Raw genomic sequence first — 27,965 nt, 5'->3', positions numbered from 1 at the left:
TAGTATATTATGTCGAAAACAGTCATAGTTTAGCCTGTCGAAAGCAGTCATAGTATAGCCTGTCGAAAAAAGTGAAAAACGGTCATAGTATAGTATGTTGAAAAAAGTGAAAAACGGTCATAGTATAGCTTGTCGAAAAAAGTCAAAAACCAGTCATAGTATAGTATGTCGAAAAAAAGTCATAGTAATGGTATTTTGGGGTTGAGACTAGCATAGCAGGAGTCGGGGATTGAACCTACGACCCTCTGATTGAAAGGCAGCCCTGCTCTCCACTTAGCCACGGACAGCAATTGAGAACCACTGTCATAGTATCTCTATAAAAAGTTATATTATATATCATGTAGAAAACGGTCATAGTATAGCCTGTCAAAAAAAGTCAAAAAACAGTCATAGTATATTATGTCGAAAACAGTCATAGTATAGCCTGTCGAAAACAGTCATAGTATAGCCTGTCGAAAAAAATGAAAAACGGTCATAGTATAGCATGTCGAAAAAAATGAAAATGGTCATAGTATAGTTTGTCGAAAAAAAGTCATAGTAATAGTATTTTGGGGTTGAGACTAGCAAAGCAGGAGCCGGGAATTGAACCAGCGACCCTCTAATGGAGAGACGGCTCTGCGCTCCACTTAGCCATTGACAGCATTTATTATATATCATTTAGAAAACAGTCAGAGTATAGCTTGTCGAAAAATTGAAAAATGGTCATAGTATAGCATGTCGAAAAAAGTGAAAAACGGTCATAGTATAGCATGTCAAAAAAAGTCAAAAAACAGTCATCGTATATTATATCGAAAACAGTCATAGTATAGCCTGTCGAAAAAAGTCATAGTATAGCCTGTCGAAAAAATTTAAAAACGGTCATAGTATAGCATGTCAAAAAAATTGAAAAACGGTCATAGTATAGCATGTCGAAAAAAGTAAAAAAACAGCCACAATATATTATGTCGAAAACAGTCATAGTATAGCCTGTCGAAAGCAGTCATAGTATAGCCTGTCGAAAAAAGTGAAAAACGGTCATAGTATAGTATGTTGAAAAAAGTGAAAAACGGTCATAGTATAGTATGTCGAAAAAAAGTCAAAAAACAGTCATAGTATATTGTGTCGAAAACAGTCATAGTATAGCCTGTCGAAAGCAGTCATAGTATAGCCTGTCGAAAAAATTTAAAAACGGTCATAGTATAGCATGTCAAAAAAATTGAAAAACGGTCATAGTATAGCATGTCGAAAAAAGTAAAAAAACAGCCACAATATATTATGTCGAAAACAGTCATAGTATAGCCTGTCGAAAGCAGTCATAGTATAGCCTGTCGAAAAAAGTGAAAAACGGTCATAGTATAGTATGTTGAAAAAAGTGAAAAACGGTCATAGTATAGTATGTCGAAAAAAAGTCAAAAAACAGTCATAGTATATTGTGTCGAAAACAGTCATAGTATAGCCTGTCGAAAGCAGTCATAGTATAGCCTGTCGAAAAAAGTGAAAAACGGTCATAGTATAGTATGTCGAAAAAAAGTCATAGTAATAGTATTTTGGGGTTGAGACTAGCATAGCAGGTGTCGGGGATTGAACCGACGACCCTCCGATTGAGAGGCAGCCCTGCTCTCCACTTAGCCACGGACAGCAATTGAGAACCACTGTCATAGTATGTCTATAAAAAGCCATATTATATATCATTTGGAAAACAGTCATAGTATAGCATGTCAAAAAAAGTCAAAAAACAGTCATAGTATATTATGTCGAAAACAGTCATAGTATAGCCTGTCAAAAGCAGTCATAGTATAGCCTGTCGAAAAAAGTGAAAAACGGTCATAGTATAGTATGTCTAAAAAAAGTTGTAGTAATGGTATTTTGGGGTTGAGACTAGCATAGCAGGAGTCGGGGATTGAACCGACGACCCTCTAATTGAGAGACAGCCCTGCGCTCCACTTAGCCATTGACAGCATTTATTATATATCATGTAGAAAACAGTCATAGTATAGCTTGTCAAAAAATTGAAAAACGGTCATAGTATAGCATGTCGAAAAAATTGAAAAACGGTCATAGTATAGCATGTCGAAAAAATTAAAAAAACAGCCATCGTATATTATGTCAAAAACAGTCATAGTATAGCCTGTCGAAAGCAGTCATAGTATAGCCTGTCGAAAAAAGTGAAAAACGGTCATAGTATAGTATGTCGAAAAAATTGAAAAACGGTCATAGTATAGCATGTCGAAAAAATTCAAAAAACAGCCATAGTATATTATGTCGAAAACAGTCATAGTTTAGCCTGTCAAAAGCAGTCATAGTATAGCCTGTCGAAAAAAGTGAAAAACGGTCATAGTATAGTATGTTGAAAAAAGTGAAAAACGGTCATAGTATAGCATGTCGAAAAAAGTCAAAAACCAGTCATAGTATATTATGTCGAAAACAGTCATAGTATAGCCTGTCGAAAAAAGTGAAAAACGGTCATAGTATAGTATGTTGAAAAAAGTGAAAAACGGTCATAGTATAGCATGTCGAAAAAAAGTCATAGTAATGGTATTTTGGGGTTGAGACTAGCATAGCAAGAGTCAGGGATTGAACCGACGACCCTCTGATTGAAAGGCAGCCCTGCACTCCACTTAGCCACGGACAGCAATTGAGAAGCACTGTCATAGTATGTCTATAAAAAGTTATATTATATATCATGTAGAAAACAGTCATAGTATAGCCTGTCGAAAACAGTCATAGTATAGCCTGTCGAAAAAAATGAAAAACGGTCATAGTATAGCATGTCGAAAAAAATGAAAACGGTCATAGTATAGTATGTCGAAAAAAAGTCATAGTAATAGTATTTTGGGGTTGAGACTAGCATAGCAGGAGCTGGGAATTGAACCAGCGACCCTCTAATGGAGAGACAGCCCTGCGCTCCACTTAGCCATTGACAGCATTTATTATATATCATGTAGAAAACAGTCAGAGTATAGCTTGTCGAAAAATTGAAAAATGGTCATAGTATAGCATGTCGAAAAAAGTGAAAAACGGTCATAGTATAGCATGTCAAAAAAAGTCAAAAAACAGTCATCGTATATTATATCGAAAACAGTCATAGTATAGCCTGTCGAAAAAAGTCATAGTATAGCCTGTCGAAAAAATTTAAAAACGGTCATAGTATAGCATGTCAAAAAAATTGAAAAACCGTCATAGTATAGCATGTCGAAAAAAGTAAAAAAACAGCCACAATATATTATGTCGAAAACAGTCATAGTATAGCCTGTCGAAAGCAGTCATAGTATAGCCTGTCGAAAAAAGTGAAAAACGGTCATAGTATAGTATGTTGAAAAAAGTGAAAAACGGTCATAGTATAGTATGTAGAAAAAAAGTCAAAAAACAGTCATAGTATATTGTGTCGAAAACAGTCATAGTATAGCCTGTCGAAAGCAGTCATAGTATAGCCTGTCGAAAAAAGTGAAAAACGGTCATAGTATAGTATGTCGAAAAAAAGTCAAAAAACAGTCATAGTATATTGTGTCGAAAACAGTCATAGTATAGCCTGTCGAAAGCAGTCATAGTATAGCCTGTCGAAAAAAGTGAAAAACGGTCATAGTATAGTATGTCGAAAAAAAGTCATAGTAATGGTATTTTGGGGTTGAGACTAGCATAGCAGGAGTCAGGGATTGAACCGACGACCCTCTGATTGATTGGCAGCCCTGCTCTCCACTTAGCCATGGACAGCAATTGAGAACCACTGTCATAGTATGTCTATAAAAAGTTATATTATATATCATGTAGAAAACAGTCATAGTATAGCATGTCAAAAAAAGTCAAAAAACAGTCATAGTATATTATGTCGAAAACAGTCATAGTATAGCCTGTCGAAAAAAGTCATAGTATAGCCTGTCAAAAAAAGTGAAAAACGGTCATAGTATAGTATGTCGAAAAAAAGTCATAGCAATGGTATTTTGGGGTTGAGACTAGCATAGCAGGTGTCGGGGATTGAACCGATGACCCTCCGATTGAGAGGCAGCCCTGCTCTCCACTTAGCCACGGACAGCAATTGAGAACCACTGTCATAGGATGTCTATAAAAAGTCATATTATATATCATTTGGAAAACAGTCATAGTATAGCATGTCGAAAAAAGTCAAAAAACAGTCATAGTATATTATGTCGAAAACAGTCATAGTATAGCCTGTCGAAAACAGTCATAGTATAGCCTGTCGAAAAAAATGAAAAACGGTCATAGTATAGCATGTCGAAAAAAATGAAAACGGTCATAGTATAGTATGTTGAAAAAAAGTCATAGTAATAGTATTTTGGGGTTGAGACTAGCATAGCAGAAGCGGGAATTGAACCAGCAACCCTCTAATGGAGAGACAGCCCTGTGCTCCACTTAGCCATTGACAGCATTTATTATATATCATGTAGAAAACAGTCATAGTATAGTATGTCGAAAAAAGTGAAAAACGGTCATAGTATAGCATGTCAAAAAAAGTCAAAAAACAGCCACAATATATTATGTCGAAAACAGTCGTAGTATAGCCTGTCGAAAGCAGTCATAGTATAGCCTGTCGAAAAAAGTGAAAAACGGTCATAATATAGTATGTCTAAAAAAGTGAAAAACAGTCATAGTATATTATGTCGAAAACAGTCATAGTATAGCCTGTCGAAAGCAGTCATAGTATAGCCTGTTGAAAAAAGTGAAAAACGGTCATAGTATAGTATGTCTAAAAAAAGTCGTAGTAATGGTATTTTGGGGTTGAGACTAGCATAGCAGGTGTCGGGGATTGAACCGACGACCCTCCGATTGAGAGGCAGCCCTGCTCTCCACTAAGCCACGGACAGCAATTGAGAACCACTGTCATAGTATGTCTATAAAAAGTCATATTATATATCATTTGGAAAACAGTCATAGTATAGCATGTCGAAAAAAGTCAAAAAACAGTCGTAGTATATTATGTCGAAAACAGTCGTAGTATAGCATGTCGAAAACAGTAAAAAAAATAGTCATAGTATATTATGTCAAAAAAAAACCTTGGCACTTAGACACGTAAGGATCAAACCTTTGACCTTGCAATTACCAGACAACCCTCTTAACCCAGTGTTCCACAGTCACCCACACACTATGACATGTCGAAAAAAGTCATAGTATAGTATGTCGAAAAAACCCATAAAAAAGTCATAGTATAGTATGTCGAAAAAAAACATAAAAAAGTCATAATATAGTATGTCGAAAAAAAACATAAAAAAGTCATAGTATAGCGTGTCAAAAAAGTCATAGTATAGTATGTCGAATAAAGTCATAGTATAGTATGTCGAAAAAACCCATAATAAAGTCATCGTAGAGCATATCGAATAAAGTCATAGTATAGTATGTCGAAAAAAAACCTTGACACTTTGACTCAGGACACGTCCTGTTCAGAAAAAAAGTCAAAATGTCGAAAAAGAATTATTAAATACACTGATCCTATTTTTTTTCAGTCAGTCAGTTCATCAGATATTGTTTCCGTTATGGATACTGATACAGAGGACCGTGTTTCATTAACCAGCCTTATTCCTGGATGGAAGTGACCGGATCATTCTTGTTATGTGTAGGAAACATCAGGCTCGACTTACTGGCTGTCCTAACTTTGTAAAACATTGTAACACAGAATAGTGTGCTGTTACAAAACAATCATGATAGGCTAGTATTTCAAGAAGAAACGCAGTATGTTTGGTGAATAAGTCATGTATCACTTTGTAAAACCTCGTTGCTTAAAACAACAATAGTAAAACAATGGACCACTCTGCACGTTGCAGTGTTTCATTCATCCTTCTCCGGTGAAATCCGGTGTAGTTCCACCAACACTGATGCATGTGCGCGCTCCTGCAGACAGGGGCACACTTCGTATCAGAGGGAATCCACCTCAACGTGACAGCTCCCGGGTCCTCGTGAGTGAAGAAGTCACTGCGGAGGAAGACGAGCGAAGAAGCCGCTGTGATGGGCAGCATCGCGGGACTCGAGAGGTTTGACAGTCCGGGTAAAGGACGAGGTCTCCGCGTGACCAGACCCTTTAAAGTGGGAGAGCTGCTGTTCTCCAGCCCGGCGTATTCGTGCGTGCTGTCAGTGAAGGAGAGAGGCTTCTACTGCGAGTTCTGCTTCACCAGGCAAGTGTCCCTGCATGACGTGACAGCGCGTCTCCTTCTCTGTCTGCACGATACTGCAGACACGTGCACGTTCACAAAGAGTTTCATTTGTCTGATGAGACGCTAATCTATTGAACTACGAGCCATATTCTCTGTTTTTGACCGTATTGACCAGCAAACACGCGCGCGCACACACACACACACACACACACACACACACAGAACCATATGCTCTTTGTCATAAAAATGTCACTCTATGAAATCTGTTTTGGTTATCATATCCTGTCCTCTCTGAGCCACTGCGGGAGTGAATCGTGAACATTTGCAAAATATGTACTTATGTACGTACTTTGTGATTAATGATGGGGCTTTAAATTGCTCTATTTTTGCTGACACATACTATTCTATTATGTGTAGTGATGGAGTGATACATACAATATTCTCCTGAGATACTGTAAGTGCAAAGTGACACACAGCTACATTAATGGTCGTAATAATAATCATAAATCATGTTGTGACATGCCTTTTCATTCAGCTCTGGATTGTCTGTGCTTGTGTTATAGCATCTATATATATATATATATATATATATATATATATATATATATATATATATATATATATATATATATATATATATATATATATATATATAGCCTAGACATAATAATAACAATGAGAAACAAACTTCAACTGTTGATAAATCAATATTTCAGTATTCATACAGTCAATCATGCACAGGTATGAAGTCTTTTCTGTGAGGTTCATCATGGAGGATTTACATTGACGCTACTATAAGTTGTCTTTCTGAATCCGTAGATGCTGTTGCTTTAATGATCCGACTCAAAACTGAAAACTTGCTGAAGTCTAGTTATGTGCACAGTCTGGATTCTGTAAAATGTCAATCTTTATATCTTGATATCAGGTGAAAAGCCACGAGCCTGATGCAGTTACACACAACACATTGTGAGGGAATCCATTATGTTTGATACCCTCACTTCACTTGGTACTGTGTGTAGAGCAGGTCTGGGTTGCACCTGCACTTTACATCAGGTAGTGTGTTTCCAGCCAATCAAGTCCACCAACCACTAAGCAGCATGTTGGACTTTTTCTTTGCTTTCCAATGTGGCGGAGAGAGACAGCTGGTCAGTCATAAGGTCGGCTCTATTAATACCACAGAATGTGTTAAAGCGCTTCGTTGCAGCAGTTCCGACCGGCCAGCAGCAACTGCTGCGTCTTGTTTCAGAGTAATGGAGCAGGATTTACAGCAGCTAGATACTCCAGTACTAGAACACACTCACATACTAGAACACACTCACATACTAGTACACACTCACATACAGATACGGTCTGATACCTGCAGGTCGATCTTTGTATGCAGGTCGATGTACTCTGAGTGTTGTTTCTGTATCTGGAGAAGTAACTTATACAAGTGTGATGATCTTTAAGTCACTTTCTAATCATGTGCCGTTCACTATCCATGAACTAATAAACCCGGTTTTTGTTTCATACACAGGAAAGAGAAGTTGGCAAAATGTGGGAAGTGCAAGAAAGCCTTCTACTGCAATGTGAAATGCCAGGTAGTGCACTACAGACTGTGATGTCATGACTCCTGTGAACGATGTTGGACCTTGTATTGTAACTATTTGTGTATTGAAAAACTAACAGATTCCCTCAAGGAATGATATTGTTGGCTTGTGGACATTTTATCAGGAGTGAAATATCTCAACAGACAAGATGTCCTTCCTCACATGTTTGCCAGATCAGTAGTAAAGAGGTTCTACAAGTTTCACCCCTTTTTCATTCATCTTATTATCTAGTTTTCTGGTGTATAAGGAGCATAACCATGGTAATGATAAACTAAATCAGAGAATGGATAGGATAATACAAAATAAAGATTGTTTGCTCCACCTTCGATGTTCACATTTGAATCGGCGTTGAGCTCCAGGGTTGTGTGTTTGTGTGCAGAGAGCGGACTGGGCCATGCACAAGCTGGAGTGCTCTGCCATGAATGCATTCAAAGAGAACTGGTGCCCATCAGAGATATCTCGCCTGGTGGCCCGGATCCTCGCCAAGAAGGTTGGACAGTTAATAAAAGACAAAGACTGACACGTACTGTGGTTCACTGAGCTCGTTCTTCTGTTAATCGGGCCTCTTTTCCACAGAAAACGCAGAAAGAAAGATGTGTTTCTGAGAAGATCCTGCTCATTGAGGAGATACAATCACGTGAGTAATTGTCCTTTAACACACATGTTTGTGATTTGACTTTAAATGCTCTTTGGGTGAAAAACCGTGATAAGCTCTCCTGGAAAGCGTCAGATTCAGCATAAAGTGTCCAGAGAGTCTGAGTTTGTACTTCAGTCCTGAGGGTCACTAGATATCCTCTTAAAACAGCACAACCCATTGAGATTAGACTGAGAGAACCCCAGGGCCTCCTCTATATATATCCTGTAGGTGTGGGTCGAATGGCCATCAGACAATGTAACTGAGTGCAACAACTTGAATGGGAAGGAGCACTTTAGACTAACACACAAGGGAACTGGTGTTTGATGGAGTTAGTCTTCTCAAGAGAACTTATAGTTGAGGTTCGGTTCAAACTCATGAATCAATATTCCCTGACGTTAAAGAATAATACATGTATAAAAGTGTATGGTGTATGTGGCGTACAAATCTAATTCTAGGCTGTTAAAGTTTGATGTTTCAACACATACAATGCAAAGACATCGACTGTGAGAGATGGTAAATCATAAAGATTTGAAGACAAACTGCGCAGGTTTTGCTCAAAGCTCTGGACCGGTCAGTTGTTTTGTGCAGATAAGATTTCCTACAAATTACCCAAACTAGTATTTCATATAATAAAGGAAATCATGCGCACTATGCTTGTTAAATACAAGTTAATAAAGACACATTATGTGTCTGTCCCCCCTGTAACAGACGTGGAGGACGTAGATAATGAGAGACGAGAGATGAACGAGGCAGATGTTGCCGGACTGCATCGTTTTTTCTCCAAACATTTGGAGCTTCCTGACCATAAAGACCTTCTCACACTCTTCTCCCAGGTACCGCTCACAAACACACGTGCTAACAATGATATCTAGAGATTCTTACTCTTAGTCTTTTTGTCTGTCCTCATCAAATAGCCCTTAGCATGGATTCTGTGATATTAACAATCCGCTTGTCCGTGACTTCCCCATCAACCACTGGAGCGAAGGAGGAACAAAGACAAGTGATGTATGTTCTGATGGAGAAACGTCAACAGAACTTTGACTCTTTCCTGTGTCTTCTGTTCAACAGGTTGCCTGTAATGGTTTCACTGTAGAGGACGATGAACTGTCCCACATGGGGACTGCACTCTACCCAGAGTAAGAAGGACAACTCACATGAACACATTCTGTACTGATTCAACAACGCAGGCACAGTACATCACACACTCCCTACATTATATATGTGTGTGTGTGTGTGTGTGTGTGTGTGTGTGTGTGTGTGTGTGTGTGTGTGTGTCAATGTCTCAGTGTTTGTCTCTCAGTGGCTTCTTTGGACATGTGTTAGTTCCCTCATTTTATTTTGGGACAGTGGTCATTTCATTTGGACTCCAGTCATTGTTCTTGAATAAAACACTCTGGAGAGAGACAGCCATGTTATTCCATTCCTGTGGTGGTAAAATCGTCTCCCTGCTGAGGCTCTTAAGTTTTTAAAAAGGCTGTGTGAGGGTAAATTATTTAAGTTATTTGAAAAGTTGTTTCCATCCTGCCACCCAGATAATAGGACGGTCACCAACATATTTAAGGGTCACACATCTGTAGAGAAGTTGTCACTTCTCTCTCTGCTCCTACTTCTTCCTTTGTAAGAACGTAGAGAGCTTGATAGTTCGTCTCATCTGTCTCTCTCTGTCCGTCTCTTCACAGCGTGGCTCTGATAAACCACAGCTGTCTTCCCAGCGTCATAGTCACATACAACGGGACGTCGGCGGAGGTTCGGGCGGTGAAGAACATGAAGCCTGGAGATGAAGTGAGGAAAGGGGACAGCTGCCATTAGAGGGGGGGGGGGGGGGGGCGTGTCTGTCTGTGAGCTCCATTCAATTCAAATTAGTGGTTCAGTGCGCACCAATAGAAACAAAGAACAGCATGTGTGTTGTGTTAAAATGATGCAATACTTCCTTGTGATCTTACAGTAATATACAGGGATTGATCACATTTGAATGATGTGTAAGTCAGGCGTTGTTTTCTGATTTAAAGTGTGAGTTTAAAGGAATAATTCAACATTTTGACAATGTGCCTTCTCGCTTTCATGATAGAACAATTAGAACAAACCACTCTCCACGATTAACTTAGCTTAGCATAAAGACTAGAAACGGGGAGCTTCAGCTAGCAAATGTAAAAAAAAAAATCTACGCTAAATAATGAACACATTATGTGTCACTTGTTTTGACATTTTGGGGTTTACAGGGGTTATCTGCCAGGCACAGTAACTTCCTGGAATCTTGTCATCGGCATAAGGTTGCAAGGCAACCCAAACACAGTGGAGATCAGGTTGTTACAGCTCCTTTGCACACAGTCAGGTTAGCTGCTCCCTGTTTCCAGTCTTTGTGTTACGACAGTCTAAAGCCTGCTGCAGTTAGCTTTGTATTCACGTTCAGACATGACAGTGCTGTCAATCGCCTCCTGTCACTCTCAAGAAAAAAAGCGAATAATCATATTTCTCAAAAATGTCAAATTATTCCGTCAGATCTCCAAACAGGCTGGATGGGTTTGTGGTTCTAGTCTTTTTTTTCAACACGGGTGGCTTTGGAGTAAAACACATCGTGGATGAGAGCATCTTAAAGTGGAAAAGACTATGGAGACAGGAGTGTGAAGTACAATGACAGTCTACTGTCAGTGTGACACGGCAGCGCTGTAGAGGAAGTGTGTGTGTGTGTGTGTGTGTGTGTGTGTGTGTGTGTGTGTGTGTGTGTGTGTGTGTGTGTGTGTGTGTGTGTGTGTGTGTGTGTGGCAGCTGATTCAAGAAGCCAGTGGGGTTATTTTCAGACTGATCTTTAACCTGCTGTTTAAGATCTATGTGGCAGCAAATTGAGACATTCCAACAAAAACAAAAGGTCCAGTAATGACAGCGTTCATTCCCAGTGTTTAGGACTCTCCTGTGTCGTGTGTCATTTCCACCTCTAGGTGCTCATCAGCTACATAGACCTGCTCTATCCAGCAGACGACCGCAACAACAGGCTGAGAGAGTCCTACTACTTCACCTGTGACTGCCAGGACTGCAAAACCAAGTCCAAGGTAAGAGGTGCCGAGTGGACAAAGACACAATCATACAATCATAGAGCTGCTATTAGAACTCATGTGTACAATACAGAAACAAAACTTCATAGTTTGGTTGTCCTTGTCTTCATCTCTAGGACAAGGACAAGTTAAAAGTGCGTAAGCGGAGTGACCCCATAGAGCCAGACGTCATCAGCAACATGGTGCGGTACGCCAGGAAAACCATCAGAGAGTTCCGGGCTCTGAAGCACACAAAGAATATCCTCTCACTAAGTTACACTGACTCTGACACAAGATCTGCACTTTTACTTGAATTCAAGCAGACCTGCAGCTAGGTTTAGTGCTTGTGAAGCTTTCTTAAGACGTTGTTCTTCTGCAGTAGCTTTCGAGTCGAGACGAAACATGTGAAGCATGGGATTACAGGATCAGAGGCCCTTTGACTGTCAGTAAAACCTCAGCTTGTTTCGACACAGTCCTTGACTCTGTGGCACCCCCTAGTGAGTTGCTGGAGATGTGTGAACAGAGCCTGGAGGAGATGGGAGCCGTCTTTGACGACGCTAACGTCTACATGCTCCACGTGATGTACCAGGCCATGGGGGTTTGTCTCTACATGGAAGACCCATACGGAGCTCTGAGATACGGCGAGAAGATCATCAAGCACTACAGGTGACGAAGGCCACATGGAGCTAAGCAACAGATGCTTGTAGATTGCATTGTGGGAATTGTAGGTCTCAGTGTTTTTTAGAGATCAACTCAGATCAGGAACTAAAAGTCAGGATGTCTCTGTTTGTTCAATTTGACCTCTTTTTAATCTGCCATTGAGTCTAATCAGCAGCTATGCTGTTTCCTATGCAGCAAGCTGTATCCCCCCTACTCTCTGAACGTGTCCTCCATGTATCTGAAGTTGGGCCGGCTCTACATGGGCCTAGAGAGGCGCTCAGTGGGTGTCAGCTCTCTCAAGAAGGTAACAGTCACCGCTGACCTTTGACATCAGACTTTTATTCTCAAACACAACAGCTACAACAAAAAACAAACAAGTGAATACAAGTAAACACCAGGAATCATTTCAAATTTCACAATGATATTACCTTTACTGATATTACTTACCTTTGACAAAACCAATGTTTCAAAGTAACAAAAGAAACCTTCTCAAGCAGCCATTCAATAGGAAACTGTCCATCAAGCAACGATTACTGAGCTTTTAGAAACTCAACAGTTTTCATTACGCAGTTCTAGAGACACAGTTTCAGTTGGTACCAAAAAGGGAGTGAGGTTCGATATACCCAGACCTAGATGACGTACAGTACATAGCTTCATGCTGTATAATGCTATTAAATTATGTTCGTTTGTGTGTAAACAGGCAATGGCCATCATGGAGGTGGCTCATGGGAAGGATCACTTCTACTTGACAGAGTTGCGCAAAGAGATGACACAAAAATGAGGAGAGAGTAAAGAAATGATGTAACGTGGCTGGACCCGAGGGACTGCATCCACTCCTTCACAGAACGTTTTGGTACTGAAGCAAAGATAGAGAGCATTCATGTTTTTATGCAAAGTTCAATGCATTAAAAGTATTTTGGGATTTTCGGAGGTTGGACTCTTTGCATCAGTGTTGTGTATGCAAGAATGTATTAGTTTGTTGAATGCAAGATATGTTTGTACCAAGCATGCATTTAATGTGAGAATCTGACCTTGTGAACTAAATTTTGGACTCAGGTTGAGCATCAGATTATCCCAAATTGTTGATGATTTCATGCTTGTTGTGGCTTGTGACGGACACGTCAGCTGGAGCCTGTCATCCATCAGAGTGGAGTTGTTGACGTGTGTGTGTGTGTGTGTGGGGGGGGGCAACAAAATCCCTGTCAGCCAATCAGGACAGCTGCCTCACGACAAGGGTCCTATTAAAGCTCCCCGATCACCATGGAGGGCTGGTCCTCAAACAAGCTGCTACTGAGAACACAGCGCTCTGCACCAACACACGTCTCCAGCACTACGAGAGAAACCCTCTCCAACAGACGCACACTATTACCAACAGACGCACACTATTACCAACAGACACATACTATTACCAACAGACGCACTCTATTACCAACAGACGCACACTATTACCAACAGACGCACACTATTACCAACAGACGCACACTATTACCAACAGACGCACACAGACGTACACTATTACCAACAGACACACACTATTACCAACAGACGCACACAGACGCACACTATTACCAACAGACGCACACTATTACCAACAGACACACACTATTACCAACAGACGCACACAGACGCACACTATTACCAACAGACGCACACAGACGCACACTATTACCAACAGACACACACTATTACCAACAGACGCACACAGACGCACACTATTACCAACAGACGCACACTATTACCAACAGACGCACACTATTACCAACAGACGCACACTATTACCAACAGACGCACACAGACGCACACTATTACCAACAGACACACACTATTACCAACAGACGCACACAGACGCACACTATTACCAACAGACGCACACTATTACCAACAGACGCACACAGACGCACACTATTACCAACAGACACACACTATTACCAACAGACGCACACTATTACCAACAGACGCACTCTATTACCAACAGACGCACTCTATTACCAACACACGCACTCTATTACCAACACACGCACACTATTACCAACAGACGCACACTATTACCAACAGACGCACACTATTACCAACAGACGCACACTATTACCAACAGACGCACACTATTACCAACAGACGCACACAGACGCACACTATTACCAACAGACACACACTATTACCAACAGACACACACTATTACCAACAGACGCACACTATTACCAACAGACGCACTCTATTACCAACAGACGCACTCTATTACCCACAGACGCACACTATTACCAACACACGTCTCCAGCACTACGAGAGAAACCCTCTCCAACAGACGCACACTATTACCAACAGACGCACTCTATTACACTATTACAAACAGACGCACACTATTACCAACAGACGCACTCTATTACCAACACACGCACACTATTACCAACAGACGCACACTATTACACTATTACCAACAGATGCACACTATTACCAACAGACGCACACTATTCAAATAAATCAAAAATAAATGAATTGGTGACCACGGGGTAAAGAAAATAAGGCTTTATTGCATAATAAGCAAGTACGACAGCTTCATACATGTCTGGGGACAGAAAAACAAAAGGCTTGATGCACTGAAAACGCATATACAAAACATATGTACACAAACTTTGAAAGTTATTTGGGAGTTTTGCCAAAGGAGAAAATGAAGGGGAAAAATTAAATATGAACAAACAGTGGAATGCCGTGTGAGGGAACGCCGTCACGAAGAGAACAGAAGTGCAACGAAACACTTGTACGTCGAGAGAGCATAAAGCTTTTACTTATTTGAGAATATATACATTAAAATATAAAAATGCATGCATAGTTTATTATGTTGCGGTATTTTTAGGGTACCAAGTCAAAAAAAAAGAAACTATATAAAACATTTGTAGAAATCGTTTTTTCTCATGCCCATTATGTACAGAGTCACTTTGGACACGGCTGGCTTTGTGTCACGATTCATAAAAATACAAAAAGAATGTTTAAGGAAACATGTAAGAGGAAATTCTTGAGTGTAATTTGTATAAATGGGATCAAGGAACATGGCGACATATGAATCTATTGGGCTTGGATCAGAGACTAAAGGCTGCATATGTTTGTGTCACTTTTATACTATTGTCCTTATAGTATTATTATGGTATTCTCCTACTGTTCAAACCCTTAACCGAGAGTTAGATACATTATATGAAATGTTTTAGTTGTTCTTATAAGAAAACACAAATTATTAAATATCAATTTAAAGATTTAATCTTTAGGAGGTCAAAAAAAAAAAAGAATGACCAAACCCATCCAGAACCTGAAACAACGATCGGGCCGTCATCTCCTCCTGGTTCTGGTTCTGGTTCCATAAGGCACAATGATTCAGTGTAGACAGTATCAAGACCCACTTCTCTAATGACCACAAGCTGTGAAATGACACATTTATAAAAGATCCCAATCACTGAATAAACACGTTTTAGACTTCTGAAATGCTTGTAGGTGAGAATCCTTTATCATAAGCAGCTGCAGTATTAAAATGAACGCTGTGTGTTTGCATGAGGAGGAGGATCTCAACAGAAATGAATCAAGTTCAAAAGGTGAACGACGGACATGCTGGTCAATGCTCCGTTCAATGGCGACCACCATCTCCATAGAAATAAATAAAAACATTTGTTACAATGTTGAAGTAAATATTTGCTGTATTAATCAATACTCTGTTAAAAATAAAAGCAACATTTTAGAACAGTGATTTAAAGAATACTTTTGTTTGGCAAACTCTTTCAGAGTATAGAACCTAGTATTAATACTGCTGCCACTTCCTGTTCATGCAGCACAGTGACGCTTCTGAGAACGGCTGAGTCATGAAGGAGAAACGTAGCAGTAAATCTAAAGAACACATGAACACTTTCCAACAGAAGGACCACGTCCAAAAATGAAACCCAGGGGGAAAAATAACTACATACAAACATTAGGAGAAATGGTCGTCAACGTCTGTACAGGCCTACACAAACCCTTTCCTCCTCGGAGGCGAGTTCGTATGAAAACACACCAGAACTTCCATAAACTGCCACATAGAAAACTCAACATGAATCTCCGTCTCTGCTTCCACCCGTCAGTTACCTGCCTCCGTTGCACAGTCCTCAATGCTAATGTGAAGCACCATTGTCGTTTGTCTGGTGCCATTCTGCAACGACATGTAACTACTAAAGGTCAAAGGTCAGCGTACCGGGCTCAGATGAGGCGGGAGTTCTTGAGGAACTGAATGAGGACCTGGTAGACAAACTTGTACTGGGAGATGGTCTGCACCATCAGCATCCTCTGCTGCCTCAGCCCTGACAGCATGGTGGGAACCTCCACGGGCTGAAGGAGAGGGAAGAAGAGACGGGGGGGAAGTGAGCCACTGTAAAACGAGCAGGAACAAGGCTACAGGTATGCTGGCTGGACTATGGAACACGACTGCCCATTCCAACTCATTGCACACTGTAAGTCCACAGTCCACCCACCTCATTGTGCTCCAGGCAGCTGATCATGAGCTCAGTGAGGAAGACCACTCCGGTGCGACCCACTCCGGCACTACAGTGAACCACCACGGGAGGATTGAGGCTCTTTGAGGTGTCCAGCATGGAGTTGGTGTGTCTCCTTACAGACTGGATCTCCTCCAGGTAGGCTGCAAGAAAGCAGACGGCAGCAAGAGTGAGATGTGGGCATTGTGTGTCTGCCAGGCTGTAGAGGGTTTCTTTTTGTTGAATGCTGCTGTTGTTGTATAATAACATCTGGCTTCTTCACAGGAATGTCATTTACACACTTTCTTACTGAGAGGTAGATATGAATATCAATACCTTTGTCATAACTGTCTGTAAAACAGACATTAAATAATGATGGTATATTGATTGTGTCTTAAAATGTCACACAAACTGATGATGATGATGATGATGACACTCACAGAGGAATCCCTGGACATATTCGGGACAGCCCTGCTCAGGCCAGTCAGTGTACTGCAGGTGCCAGACTGTCCTCTCCTGGCCAGACAGCAGGTGCTTCACCTTTAACCCCGTGGTGGCGTAGCAGCCGGAGTCGGTGCGGAATTTGGTGGTCACCTTAAACTTGCCGTGAGTGGCCGAGTTGTGTTTGGAGCCCAGTTTGGGCCAGTAGCGGTGACTCTTGGATCGGCCACCCTCCTGGATGAAGACGGGAGGATGAGGATAGAAAAAAAAAAAAAGAGGAAGAAAAAGGGGATGAGGGACAAGAGATGGTGAGCTCTAACATGTATACACAAACACAAAGACACACACACACTCACTGTCATCCTACTTTTCACAGAGGCAGATGCCAGCTGTCTGACGCTGAAAAATATCCACATCTGCGTGTGCCATGTGTATATGCCATGTGTGTGTGCCGTATGTGTGTGTGTGTGTACCTCCTCGGCAGTAACCATGGCGATGACGTTGACCCCCTGCTCCCAGACCATCTGCCAGAAGTCGGCACAGGTGTTGGCGAGCGGGCCCTGGGTGGCGATGTAGTGCCACTCCTCCCCTCTGATCATCACCTGGGAACACACACACACACACACACACACACACACACACACACACACACACACACACACAAAGAATCAATTAGTGCACGTGGAGATTACAATGACTGCAGAGCAAATAATAATGAACCTACACATGAATAAACAAGCTAAACTGCTTACTAGCAGCCACATTTTAATTAAACAAAAGCATTTTTAGCCAGAAATGAACAACTTTCTAAATATATTCAATGTTAAGCTCTTATTTATACGTAGACAATACTGTCATCCACCACTGGATGGCAGTATAAACATCATTTTCATCCAGTTTGAGTCTGTTCCCTCATTTATAAAACCCTTCTTCTTTGGCTTTCTTTTGCTTTGCCTCATTAATAATCACAAGGCCACACACAGCACTGAAAAAAAACATCCCATCTTCAATAAACTCCAACCACGCAGATGTTGGAGTGCCGTTACACAATGAACATGTCCCAGCTAATTCCTCAGGCCACCTCGTGACTGTAAACACTGTATTAAGAGACGGATGGGGAATAAACAAGGTCTTTTGTTCTGCGGCAGCTCCCTTAAATGACGGGGAAGGTAAGAGGGTTACACCGTGATAGGCAGCGATTCAGTGCTGCTTTGGTGAAATGCAAACTCATGCATACACACAAGCTTGTGCACACATGCTGTTTGCAACTAAGCATGAATAGAACGCTGGTGAGAGCAGCTCAGGTTGACTTAAGAGGGTTTGGAGTTTGGACCGCATTCTTTGGGAATTCCACAAGCTCTGTGAGCTTAAAGGCACAAACAGCCTTCAACAGATGCCTTTCATCCTTTCCTCGGAGCCGTTGGCTGCTTAGGAATGACCACAACAAAGACCGGCAGAGAGCTGAAAGTGTCGAGTTCATGCTCTGTGTTTTAATTGATGGTGTGTGATGTGGGTGTTGCAAAAGACACCCACATCACACATGAACTTGAAGCACTTTGGTAAAACAGTCAAATGAAATAATAGGACACTTCATGCTTTCCCTCCTTATTGGTTAACAATTAAAACTGACGGATAATTCAATCCAGGCCGTCATGTTGACGACGCACAACCAATGTGTGATCTGATCCATCGACGGGTGTGTTTAACATGCACCTGTTTTTATGCACATTTTAGATTTGCATATGAAAAATGCAGACATTTTAATAAAGCAAATTTGACGTTCTGCTGAGGAGGGAAAGGTTGGTGTATCGATAAAGGCTGGTGATTAAATCATGACCTAAACGTTGGGCTGAGAACATCAGATCCATGTTGAGCGATGAGGAACAAACATGGACGCCATTTACATCGTTAAGGTTTTGACTCACAGAACTAAGATTCTTCTATCAGTAGTTGATAGAAACACACTTTGATTTGCATGTCTTTTAACAATGTTCTGTGTTTCCATACATTTGAATGGAAAACTGATTCATGTGTCACTGTCCAATGAACACCATGTATCTTGGTGATTTTAAAAATGTTCAGAAATCCGGTGTTGCTTCATGAATTTAGCTACTTAAGCTTGACAAATCATTCAGAGAACAGACCTCCTACCTTTGATGACTGAACAGTGAAAGCGTCACATGATTAGATCAAAGTCTGGATTACAAGGTAGGAGCTGTAATCATCACTTAAATTCCTTTAACACTTTTTTTTTTTTTTTTAACATTTTACCCTTGACCCCTCGAGCACACCTTGATATGCGAGGCATTGATGTAGCCCGTGTTGTTCTCTTTATTTGGCACAAGCTCGACCCGATTCTCTTCGTAAGGAACGACGTCACGGAATCGGTTGCGCTCCGTGTTTTCGGGAAGAGTCGCCGTGGTGAGAACACAGTCTGCCCTCTTCTTGGGCACCTGCTCATACTCAGTGAAGACCCGCTCCTCTTCCAGCTTCAACTCCAAGGTCTTACACTGGACACAGAGACAGAGACAGAGACAGAGACAGAGAGAGAGAGAGAGAGAGAGAGAGAGAGAGAGAGAGAGAGAGAGAGAGAGAGAGAGAGAGAGAGAGAGAGAAGGAGAGAGAGAGAGAGGGGGGGGGGTGTTAGTCATTCACATCATTCAGAGGTTCCTCTTTCAGGTCCCAGGGGGCTTTCTATTCGTTTACATTCCATCACACCGAAGAGACTATTCAGAGCAGAAGAATCCAGAAATCTCCTTATAATATACGTCAACATTTCTCAACTCTCGTCAGCTGAACACTGACTTCAACATCAAAGACCTCAAAGCATGTATAAAGCATCAGCAGAGCTGTAAGAACAGCACAATATGCATTCATTCTAATGGGGGCACATGTTTATTAGGCCAGTCATGTTTGAGGAGGGCAGCATCTCCGTCTCACTCTCTTTCAATCACTTTCTGTGTGGCTCGCTCGCTCGCTCTCCGCCGGGTCACATTCTTAACATACCGACGGGCCTGGAGGCGATAAGCACCACCATGCCACGCGTTCCACAGCCCACTTAGGGCTTGCCCCCTTTAGCTTAGCAACAGTCCGGACAATGGCTGGGTTTCACACCTCCACACTCAAAAGGGAGCCGACGGACCGGATTTGCAAAACTAATTGCATTAAATAGTGCGATTATCAGAGACCGTCTATGAGTTTTATAGAGACAACCTTCAGCCAAGCTTCCTTTATCACCGCCGACAGGTGACAAATGTGGGTTAAAAAGGTCTGACGTTAATCCTCCAGTCATAAAAAAGCATTTCAACCATAACACTTTTAAAGTTATCCATCAATCAACAGCACATATTGTCTACCTGAAAAAAAAAAAAACGTCATTTGCTTCGTGATACACAATCAAACACATGAAATCTTAGAAACTCAAGCAGCCCCACATATGTTTGACAAAGTCTGAGCGGTCGTCTTACCCGTTCGTCAGTAGCAGCCTTGGCACTTTCGTCTGCAGGACTCTCGGGGACCGGCATCCGGGCCACGTAGAGGCCGTTGAGCGCAGCCATCATCAGCGGCCTCTTCATGGAGTCCACAGACATCTTCTGTCTTTCCAGCGTCTTCAAGAGAGAGGAACATCCTGGTGTCATGGGTGCAGGTACCGGCAGCATCGCAAGGGTGACTGACCTGCACTGGCCTCAACACGCTGAGCGCGCACATGTGAGCGCTTCAAAGTGGGCGGGGAGATTTAACGTGCATATGAGCGTGTGTGTGTGTGTGTGTGTGTGTGTGTCCTGTCTGTAGGGCAAACCTGGCCGCACCAACTCACTCGTATTCAGTCCAAAGGTGTGAACTAAAAAGCCTTGAACAGCCTGTTAATAGTCGACCTGCAGCTTGACCCTTCACCCTTCTTTCGGTGCTTTGATCCTGGTTTTGTCCTCTTTCACACAGTTTTCATTCCTTCAGCTCCGTTTGTTCCCACCTACATATCTGGCCTCCTTAAAGAACACACTCCGTCACCCTGTCTTTCTTCCTCTCGACCACGCTAGCCAAAGTCTGACCCCCGCATCGCCCGGTCCCTACTTCCTCCAAGGATTACCTCACCTAATCTCTGCTGCTACTAAAGCCCCAGGACAGCTCCACCTCCTTCCTTCCCTGTGGGACAGTCAAAACAACAGCTTGGGGGTCACCAGGGGTGTCCTCTAGATACGAGATAAACCAGCTGAGGGATAACGGTTTTGGACTTTGAAGTTCATTGACTCACGCTATAAACCACCGGACACACCAGGTCACTCTTGAACAGGGAGGCGATTACATGATTTAACTTACACCTGGACTCTGGTGCTGTGTCAAATGTCTGTGCCTCAACATGGAGCCGACCTACACAACAACACCCAACCCAAAGAATAATCTGAGGGATTTATGAAGGTTTTAGCGGACTGGGGGGACTCGGAGCCTAGTGCTACCCTCTCAGGTGCTGAACCCCGGATTACTGCTAATCAGGAGCTATGAAGCTAGCGACTAAACAACAGACCGAAATATTTAAAACCGTCTCAACATGGAGGGAGTTCTTTGTCTAGTGCAGGATGATGAGCTGCACTGAAGTTTCTGTTGAACGACGTTCATATGTTGAGATCTGTCATCGTGTTTAAAGCTTTGGTACATTTTCCTAACATCTCTAATAACCAATGAATGTTTATTTTGATTGATACAATTAATGCTTGAACACAGAAATATTTCCATGTGTGTAATATTCACATACATGTATACATACACACATATATAATTATAATATTTAATATATATCAAATATTGATTTTGGTCCCGTCTTTTTAATTATATATTATTCAACTATTCAACCTTGTCATCCTCTTGTTGTTCTGTTTATGTACGTATTGTCCCTTCTCTTGCAATAAAAAAAATAAAAAATAATAATATTCTATATAGATTGCAACAGTATACTAAAACCATAATACTCCACATCTGAAACGTTGGAAGCACCATCATCGTTTGTCGGTTTTGGGGGAACATTGTTGTCATATTATGTCAATTAACAAATCAATTAATCAACTTACCATTTCAGCTCTGATAACCAGCATGTATTATTAAAGAACTGTGAAGGCATTGAACTGCTGGAGGGTGGTCTTACCCTCTGAGCGATCTCCCGCTCCACGATGCTGTCCTCCAAGGAGAACATCTCCGACACCGGCCTCTCTTTGACCGGCTCCTTCCTCACCCTCTCCTTCACACTGGTCAGGTCTGGTTCTGAAATGGATGGACCTAAAACCGCCCCATTCACCCCACCCTGGTCCCCTCGGGTCAGTGTCCCACCGGCACCCGCACCACCACCACCACACCCAGGCCCGCCGCCACCTGGGCTCTGCCCAGCTTTAAGCGCTCTGCCCTGGGCTTGGTTTGGGTCCATCGGTCCCTGGTTGCTCTGTGGTCCTTGATTATGGTTGTGGTGGTGAGTGTGGTTGTGACTGTGGGTGCGGATTTGAGCATTGCTAGGAGGTCTAGGAGGACCAGGGTACTCTGGAGGGGGTTTGTTAGGCAGCTTGGCCAGAGCAGCCTGGAGCTGAGCGCTAATGCTGATGTCCTCATTGAGACCTGGTATCTGAACATCCAGCTCAGGCCTCTCCTCTTCCTCTTCCTCCTCTTCTTCGCTCTCACTACTGTGTATGAGCATGGTAGCGTTGGAGAGAGTCTTTTGATGCTGATAGGCCACAGCCCCGGGTGGTGTTACAGAAGACTTAGGAGATTTCTGGGCCGGCATCTGCATGGGCAACTCTTGGAGCTGCTGAGGCGGAGGCTGAGGTTGTGGCTGAGAGGATTGAGGCTGAGGGATGGACTGAGGCTGAGGGGGCATTACATGTTCTCTGAGAGTATTCCTCCGATGAAGGGGAGCATTAATGCTCTTCATCACAATGCCCTCCATGCCTCCTCCTCCACCTCCTCTCATGCTGCTGATCACCTCCATGCTGTGTCTCTTGCCCAGGGTGGAGCGGTGCTTTGCAGCTGCAGTTAGCGGCTCACTAACCTCCTGAAGGGACTGGTGCACCACGGCCGAGCTGTCCGGCTGGAAGGTCTTGACCGACAGCTGCACCATGCGGGTAACCAGCTCTGGACTGCTTCCCCCCATGCAGCGGTGACGGTGGCTGGCCAGGTCTGGCGTGCTGGTGGCCGGGCGGAAGGAGCTGGAAGGGTAAGGTGGAGGAGGGCGCGACATGTGGTTCCTCAGCATGTTAGCTGTAGCTGCGTAGCTTCCCGCATTGTTCCCCTGTTGCTTGGTATTCGCCAGCTCAGGCGTGCTGACCGTGTGGGAGATGGAGCTTCCTACACCTCCACCCCCGCCACCGCCCCCACCTCCATTAACGCAGGGTGAATGACAGGGGCCCTGGCTGCTGGCTGGTCCCCCCTGATGAGGGCCATGGGACACTGGCTTACTGTAGCTGATCTGCAAGGCAAACATTTAAAAGTAAAACAGTGTGAGATGTAGACAACAGCAATACATTTAACAGTATCAAACACGGATAATTCACCTCTACCTGTTTGCCGTAGGGTCCCGGACTAGGCCCCAGGCCATGATAGGGGCCCCTCTCCCTCATCTCTGGCTGGCTATACACCAGAGCCTCAGGCTGCCGGTAAGCACAAGCATTGCTGATGTTCAGACTGCGCAGCGATTGGCTGTGGAGGTCATGGTGAGCGGGGAGCATGCGTCGCTTCTGCCGCATGACAGCATCGTACTCGGGCGTGGGCCGGTAGGACGGAGCAATGATGGCGCTGTGGCGGTGGCTGGGGATGTAGTCGGGGCGCATGAGCTCGCTACCGGGGATGCTGAGGTTGGAGGACATGGGAGAGGGTGGGACGAAAGTCTGCGACTGATTGAGCGAGCTCAGGCTGGGGCTGCTGTACATGCTTCCATTGGGCACGGTACCGTTACGGAAGGGAAAGTCCACCGGGCAGCGGTCCAGACTGGTCTCTGACTTGTAGTAGGTGTCGTCATGGAAGATGCTGTCTAAAAACCAAAAGAGGGAGGGAGAAGGAATGACAATGCTGTTTTTGTAACAGTTAACACAGTGGAGAGTGTTCAAGCTAACAGAACTAATGGAAAATCAAGAGAAAAGAACATGAATAATATCAGGAAAAAAGGGAATCAACATTTCCTAACCCTGAAGTTGAGTGTACTGGAGCGGTTCTGGTGTTTTCCAGTGTTGTGATTTACGATCAGAAGCAGTAAACAGCATTTGTGGCACCCTGAAGGTGTTTCTGATGTGGCGAAAAGTGATCATTGCTTGGGTCTGGTTCACTGCAGTACCGACCACATTTGAAAAAATTCTGAATATTTCCTCCCAGTAGTTAACCGACGTGGAACAGGAAAGATTTGGAATATTTTCTTCCCACCATAACGGAGGAGAAAGTGGTATGCATATCATTCCTCTTTACTAAACAAATAGAGCATTCTCTCATGTGAAACCATCTCAAGCCCACATGCAGGCAGACGTACATCATCTCCGTCCACACAAGCCGAGTGTGAAGCCTGAGGTCACACTACAAAGTGATCTCACACCCACGCAACGCAGCACACCCAGAACGCTTTTTCCACTCGCTCCTCGGATTGTAAACGCCGCCCGAGTGTGTGAACAAGTCAATGAAAGAGTGAAGCGCAACAATGAGGTCACTGCTCTGCACCCCAAACGTTGGGCTCTAATTGGCTGGGAGGTTGTAAAAAAAAAAAATACAAATGGGCTGTGAGTCACACGGCTGACAGGAAAGACACAATTAGCTCCATTGAACTGCTTCACATATCATCAGGGAGGCTGAAATCTTGAATCACACTGCGGTCACAGCAGCGAGCTGGAGGAGTTGAAATGACTCTAAATGTGTGTGTGTGTGTGTGTGTGTGTGTGTGTGTGTGTGTGTGTGTGTGTGTGTGTGTGTGTGTTTTACACGTACCTTGGGAGCTCTGTGTGTCCTGATAATGCTCTCCATATTGGGAATGCATTGACTGGAAGTTACAGGACTGGGGCCGTGGCTGAGTGAAGAAACACATTCAATGCAATTAAGAAGGAGCAATTCATTTGTACACTCCATTAAATTGTGCACATCATAACAAGCTGCACGGCGACTCAGATCTACTCTACGGCGGTGGAGCCTCCGGACAGACGACCAGGCACTCGAGTGGATCGACTGAGCAGCTATTGTGCCACATTTAGCCAAGCCATTGTCTGGCCAGCAGGGAGGGAGACGCACAAATCACTGCCTTCATTGTCGCACCGGAAATCAGAACCAAGCAACACCCTTGCAAACTTTCCAACAACACCCACCACACCACCAACGCACGTTAAAACCAAAGGCTCCACGGCACAATTAAGTGCGGCCCTGAGTGGGAGAGCGGGGTCAAATCTCTAACCGCAGCCGTTTCTGTCTTCCCTCCCAAAATCCCCCTCTGCCCCCTGCCTGCTGGTCTCATTCAGTGTCAAACCACTGAGGAATAACCGGCGATAATGAACCACAACAAAGCAGGCAAAGATGGCCGACGGTACCAGAGACAGGCGGTGGGTCCAAGTGGGTCTCCTCCGGATTGGTGCAGGTGAGTGAGTGGGCCTGAAGAGAAACAAACATAAAAGAGGATTCACAAACGGAACGTTGTTTTTTGTTTTTACATAACTTGGTTGGTGATCTCTATTTTAAACATCAAATGGCAGATAATTCAGGATGTGTGTGATATAAGCGTTCTGATTGGCCGTCTGCTGGCCTCGAGACTCACTCTGCACAGATCTTGTTCTGTTTGTAGAATTTGTGTCTGGCCGTGAAAAGACGAGCGATGTACTTGGCCATTTCCATATCCTCCTGCAGATACAAACACAGAGAGAAAAACATTTGATGTTTTTGAATTAACACAGCAGTCGTATTTATAGAAAACCAAGACCAAATTTGCCAGTCTATTTGTGTCTGAGCACGGATTTCTGGGAACTACAAACCTTGTATAAAGCGTGTGTGTGTGTGTGTGTGTGTGTGTGTGTGTGTGTTTGTGTGGTGAGACCACCCGCAGACACAACACTCACCATGTGAAAAATGATGGTGTCGTCTCTGCTCGTTATCTCCACTGTGATGGCTGACTTGTTGTGCGCTATCGTACCAATGTCCTTCCACCTGTCACACACACACGGAAACACAAACAAATGCACACAAGGATTGAATTTTCCCACACGAAATGCATCATACTTTCTTACATATTCATATATCTGTATTAGCCCTGCGGCCTCATGATCACTAATAGGACGAAAATTCACAATGCGATGGAGGGTGAGGGGCTTACTTGTGGAGCATGATGGATCTGCCATTTCTGTGTTTGACAAACACCCCGATGAACGACACGCCGATGAAAATATCGTTGGTGTAGTTGTCCTGTAGAAGAAGAGAGAGTGAAAATCATAAAGTCCTCTCACATTCAAATAAACCGATGTGTGTGTGTGTGTGAGTGTGTGTGTGTGTGTGTGTGTGTGTGTGTAGGAGGCTGTTATTCGTCTACCTTTGCAGGAAAGCTCTCCTGCCCAAAGCCGTCCAGCTTCTCCACCTCCTTGATGTACAGCAGCTCTGCCTCAGCGGTCTGCATTCGACTGGAAAGAACAGACAGATATAGTAGCTGGTACCAGGTATCTCATCGCCTCTGAACCTTTTTATCCTCGCTATCTTTTCTTTTTTTCCCCACATGTTCACGCCTGAAGCCTGGCTGGGCGCCCTCACATGGTAGAGCTGGCGCCCCGTGTACAGAGGCTGAGTTCTTACTGCATCAGCCCGGGGTTTGAATCCGACCCTTCTCTGCATGTCATCCCGTCTCTCTCCTCCCTTTCCTGTTCATCTGACTGCATCATGAAGGCAAAAACAAATCAAAAAGAAAAAGAAAAGAAATAAAAAGGTGTACCAGTGACTCTTGTGCTCCTCAGCAACTTTCTGGGTCCACTCTTCCAGCACCTCGTCTCCATTAGGCCAGTTCTAAAGGGAAAACAAAGACGTGAGCACATAAGAAAGAGATGGAAGAGGTGAATATGAAAGGAAAGAGAAGCAACAGGTGATAAAGGATCTATGACAGAGACGTCACGGTGAAGAAACACTGTCACTTACTCGCTTTCACCACCCTGTCAAACGGTTTTACATCTAAACTGTGCACCAGGTAGCTGGCAATGTCACAGAGTAATATAGTGTTCCATTGATGTAATACATTTGGTATCCACTGGATCTCTGTCTCTCTATCGCTTTCTCCTGCCTGTCAATCAGCTATGCAGAGGGAGGAGGCACACAGGTGACACAGGAATGCGTGCCTTCAGGCAACACACAAACACACATATTTGAACAGCGGAGGTTTGAGGACTCACCACTGGGAAGAGCACATACTCCCGGAGGAAGTCCTGCGACATGAAGTGATTGAAGTCTCCAAAGTCAGCTGGAGAATAGAAACACAAACATGTTATGATCTTTTAGGGGGAAAGTCTATTTTAACGTGTATGAACATCATATAAATCACATCGTCTGTCGTTGTGCTCACTCATATTTTAAGAGGTAGGAAACTAAAAACAAACTGCAGGGTAACATTCACACTCCAGACTGTACGAACATTGCATATGTTCTTGTTTGCCTTCATCTAAAAAGTATTATCTGCAGAAGATATGGTAAAATTGAATACATTCCTAAAGGAATGTGGGTGCCAAAGATGTTAACACATGAAGATAACATGTAAGGATAGCTAAAACTTCCAATAAATGCCAACGTTACTATATTTTAATACCGAGTATGTTGCTGAATGTTAAATTGCTAAACACATATGGGGGGCAAATTTCGGTATATTTCAACTTTGGCTAATAGTCTTTTATTCAGAGTAACAAAAAAGTAGCTTAACTAGCAAACTAATAGTACTACTATTACTGGCGTAAGTGGCGTGCTACTAGTACGCCACTTATCTCCCACCTGTACAACACTTCCAGAACACCGTCAGGCCTCCAGATAGGGCCTTTGACTACATCCTAAGTACTGTTCTGCGGTCTGTCGGACAAAGG

General features: G+C 43.1%; 2 protein-coding genes across 3 annotated transcripts in view; one reads left to right on the top strand and one right to left on the bottom strand.

Moving 5' to 3' along the window:
* The first annotated feature begins 5,871 nt into the window (after positions 1-5,871).
* Positions 5,872-12,922, top strand: LOC137882319 (N-lysine methyltransferase SMYD2-like). Its single transcript, XM_068724555.1, has 12 exons — positions 5,872-6,101; positions 7,597-7,660; positions 8,049-8,159; positions 8,246-8,306; positions 9,015-9,139; positions 9,375-9,442; positions 9,986-10,088; positions 11,243-11,353; positions 11,473-11,593; positions 11,827-12,001; positions 12,191-12,299; positions 12,696-12,922. Exons 1-12 carry the CDS (start codon positions 5,935-5,937, stop codon positions 12,774-12,776), a joined length of 1,296 nt encoding a protein of 431 aa, XP_068580656.1. The 5' UTR covers positions 5,872-5,934; the 3' UTR covers positions 12,777-12,922.
* Positions 12,923-14,503: 1,581 nt separating this feature from the next.
* The window catches only part of LOC137882292 (tyrosine-protein phosphatase non-receptor type 14-like), a 33,470-nt gene continuing 20,008 nt past the window's right edge, over positions 14,504-27,965 (bottom strand). For both annotated transcript variants that reach the window (XM_068724517.1, XM_068724518.1), the window contains 16 exons: positions 27,288-27,355; positions 26,837-26,907; positions 26,444-26,531; positions 26,231-26,319; positions 25,977-26,064; positions 25,679-25,761; positions 25,455-25,515; positions 24,865-24,943; positions 23,457-23,926; positions 22,058-23,365; positions 20,388-20,528; positions 19,212-19,430; positions 17,394-17,522; positions 16,920-17,154; positions 16,480-16,643; positions 14,504-16,336 (listed from right to left, as the gene is read on the bottom strand). In XM_068724517.1, coding sequence (XP_068580618.1) covers positions 16,208-16,336; positions 16,480-16,643; positions 16,920-17,154; positions 17,394-17,522; positions 19,212-19,430; positions 20,388-20,528; positions 22,058-23,365; positions 23,457-23,926; positions 24,865-24,943; positions 25,455-25,515; positions 25,679-25,761; positions 25,977-26,064; positions 26,231-26,319; positions 26,444-26,531; positions 26,837-26,907; positions 27,288-27,355 — 3,422 coding nt within the window. In that variant the 3' untranslated portion in view covers positions 14,504-16,207. The remainder of the gene's footprint in view (positions 16,337-16,479; positions 16,644-16,919; positions 17,155-17,393; positions 17,523-19,211; positions 19,431-20,387; positions 20,529-22,057; positions 23,366-23,456; positions 23,927-24,864; positions 24,944-25,454; positions 25,516-25,678; positions 25,762-25,976; positions 26,065-26,230; positions 26,320-26,443; positions 26,532-26,836; positions 26,908-27,287; positions 27,356-27,965) is intronic.

Source organism: Cebidichthys violaceus, unplaced genomic scaffold (assembly GCF_023349555.1).
Source record: "Cebidichthys violaceus isolate CVI_PGR_0920_01 unplaced genomic scaffold, fCebVio1.0.p SCAF_31, whole genome shotgun sequence".
Classification (NCBI taxonomy): Eukaryota; Metazoa; Chordata; class Actinopteri; order Perciformes; family Stichaeidae; genus Cebidichthys; species Cebidichthys violaceus.
The sequence above is the reverse complement of the archived record's forward strand: the minus strand, read 5'-3'. Positions and strand labels throughout refer to the sequence as shown.

Coding starts and splice junctions, on each gene's coding strand:
- LOC137882319 (XM_068724555.1), top strand. CDS start 5,935: ATGGGCAGCATCGCGGGACTCGAGAGGTTTGACAGTCCGGGTAAAGGA. Junction 9,443..9,985: donor GGGACTGCACTCTACCCAGA/GTAAGAAGGACA, acceptor GTCTCTTCACAG/CGTGGCTCTGATAAACCACA. Junction 10,089..11,242: donor ACATGAAGCCTGGAGATGAA/GTGAGGAAAGGG, acceptor TTCCACCTCTAG/GTGCTCATCAGCTACATAGA.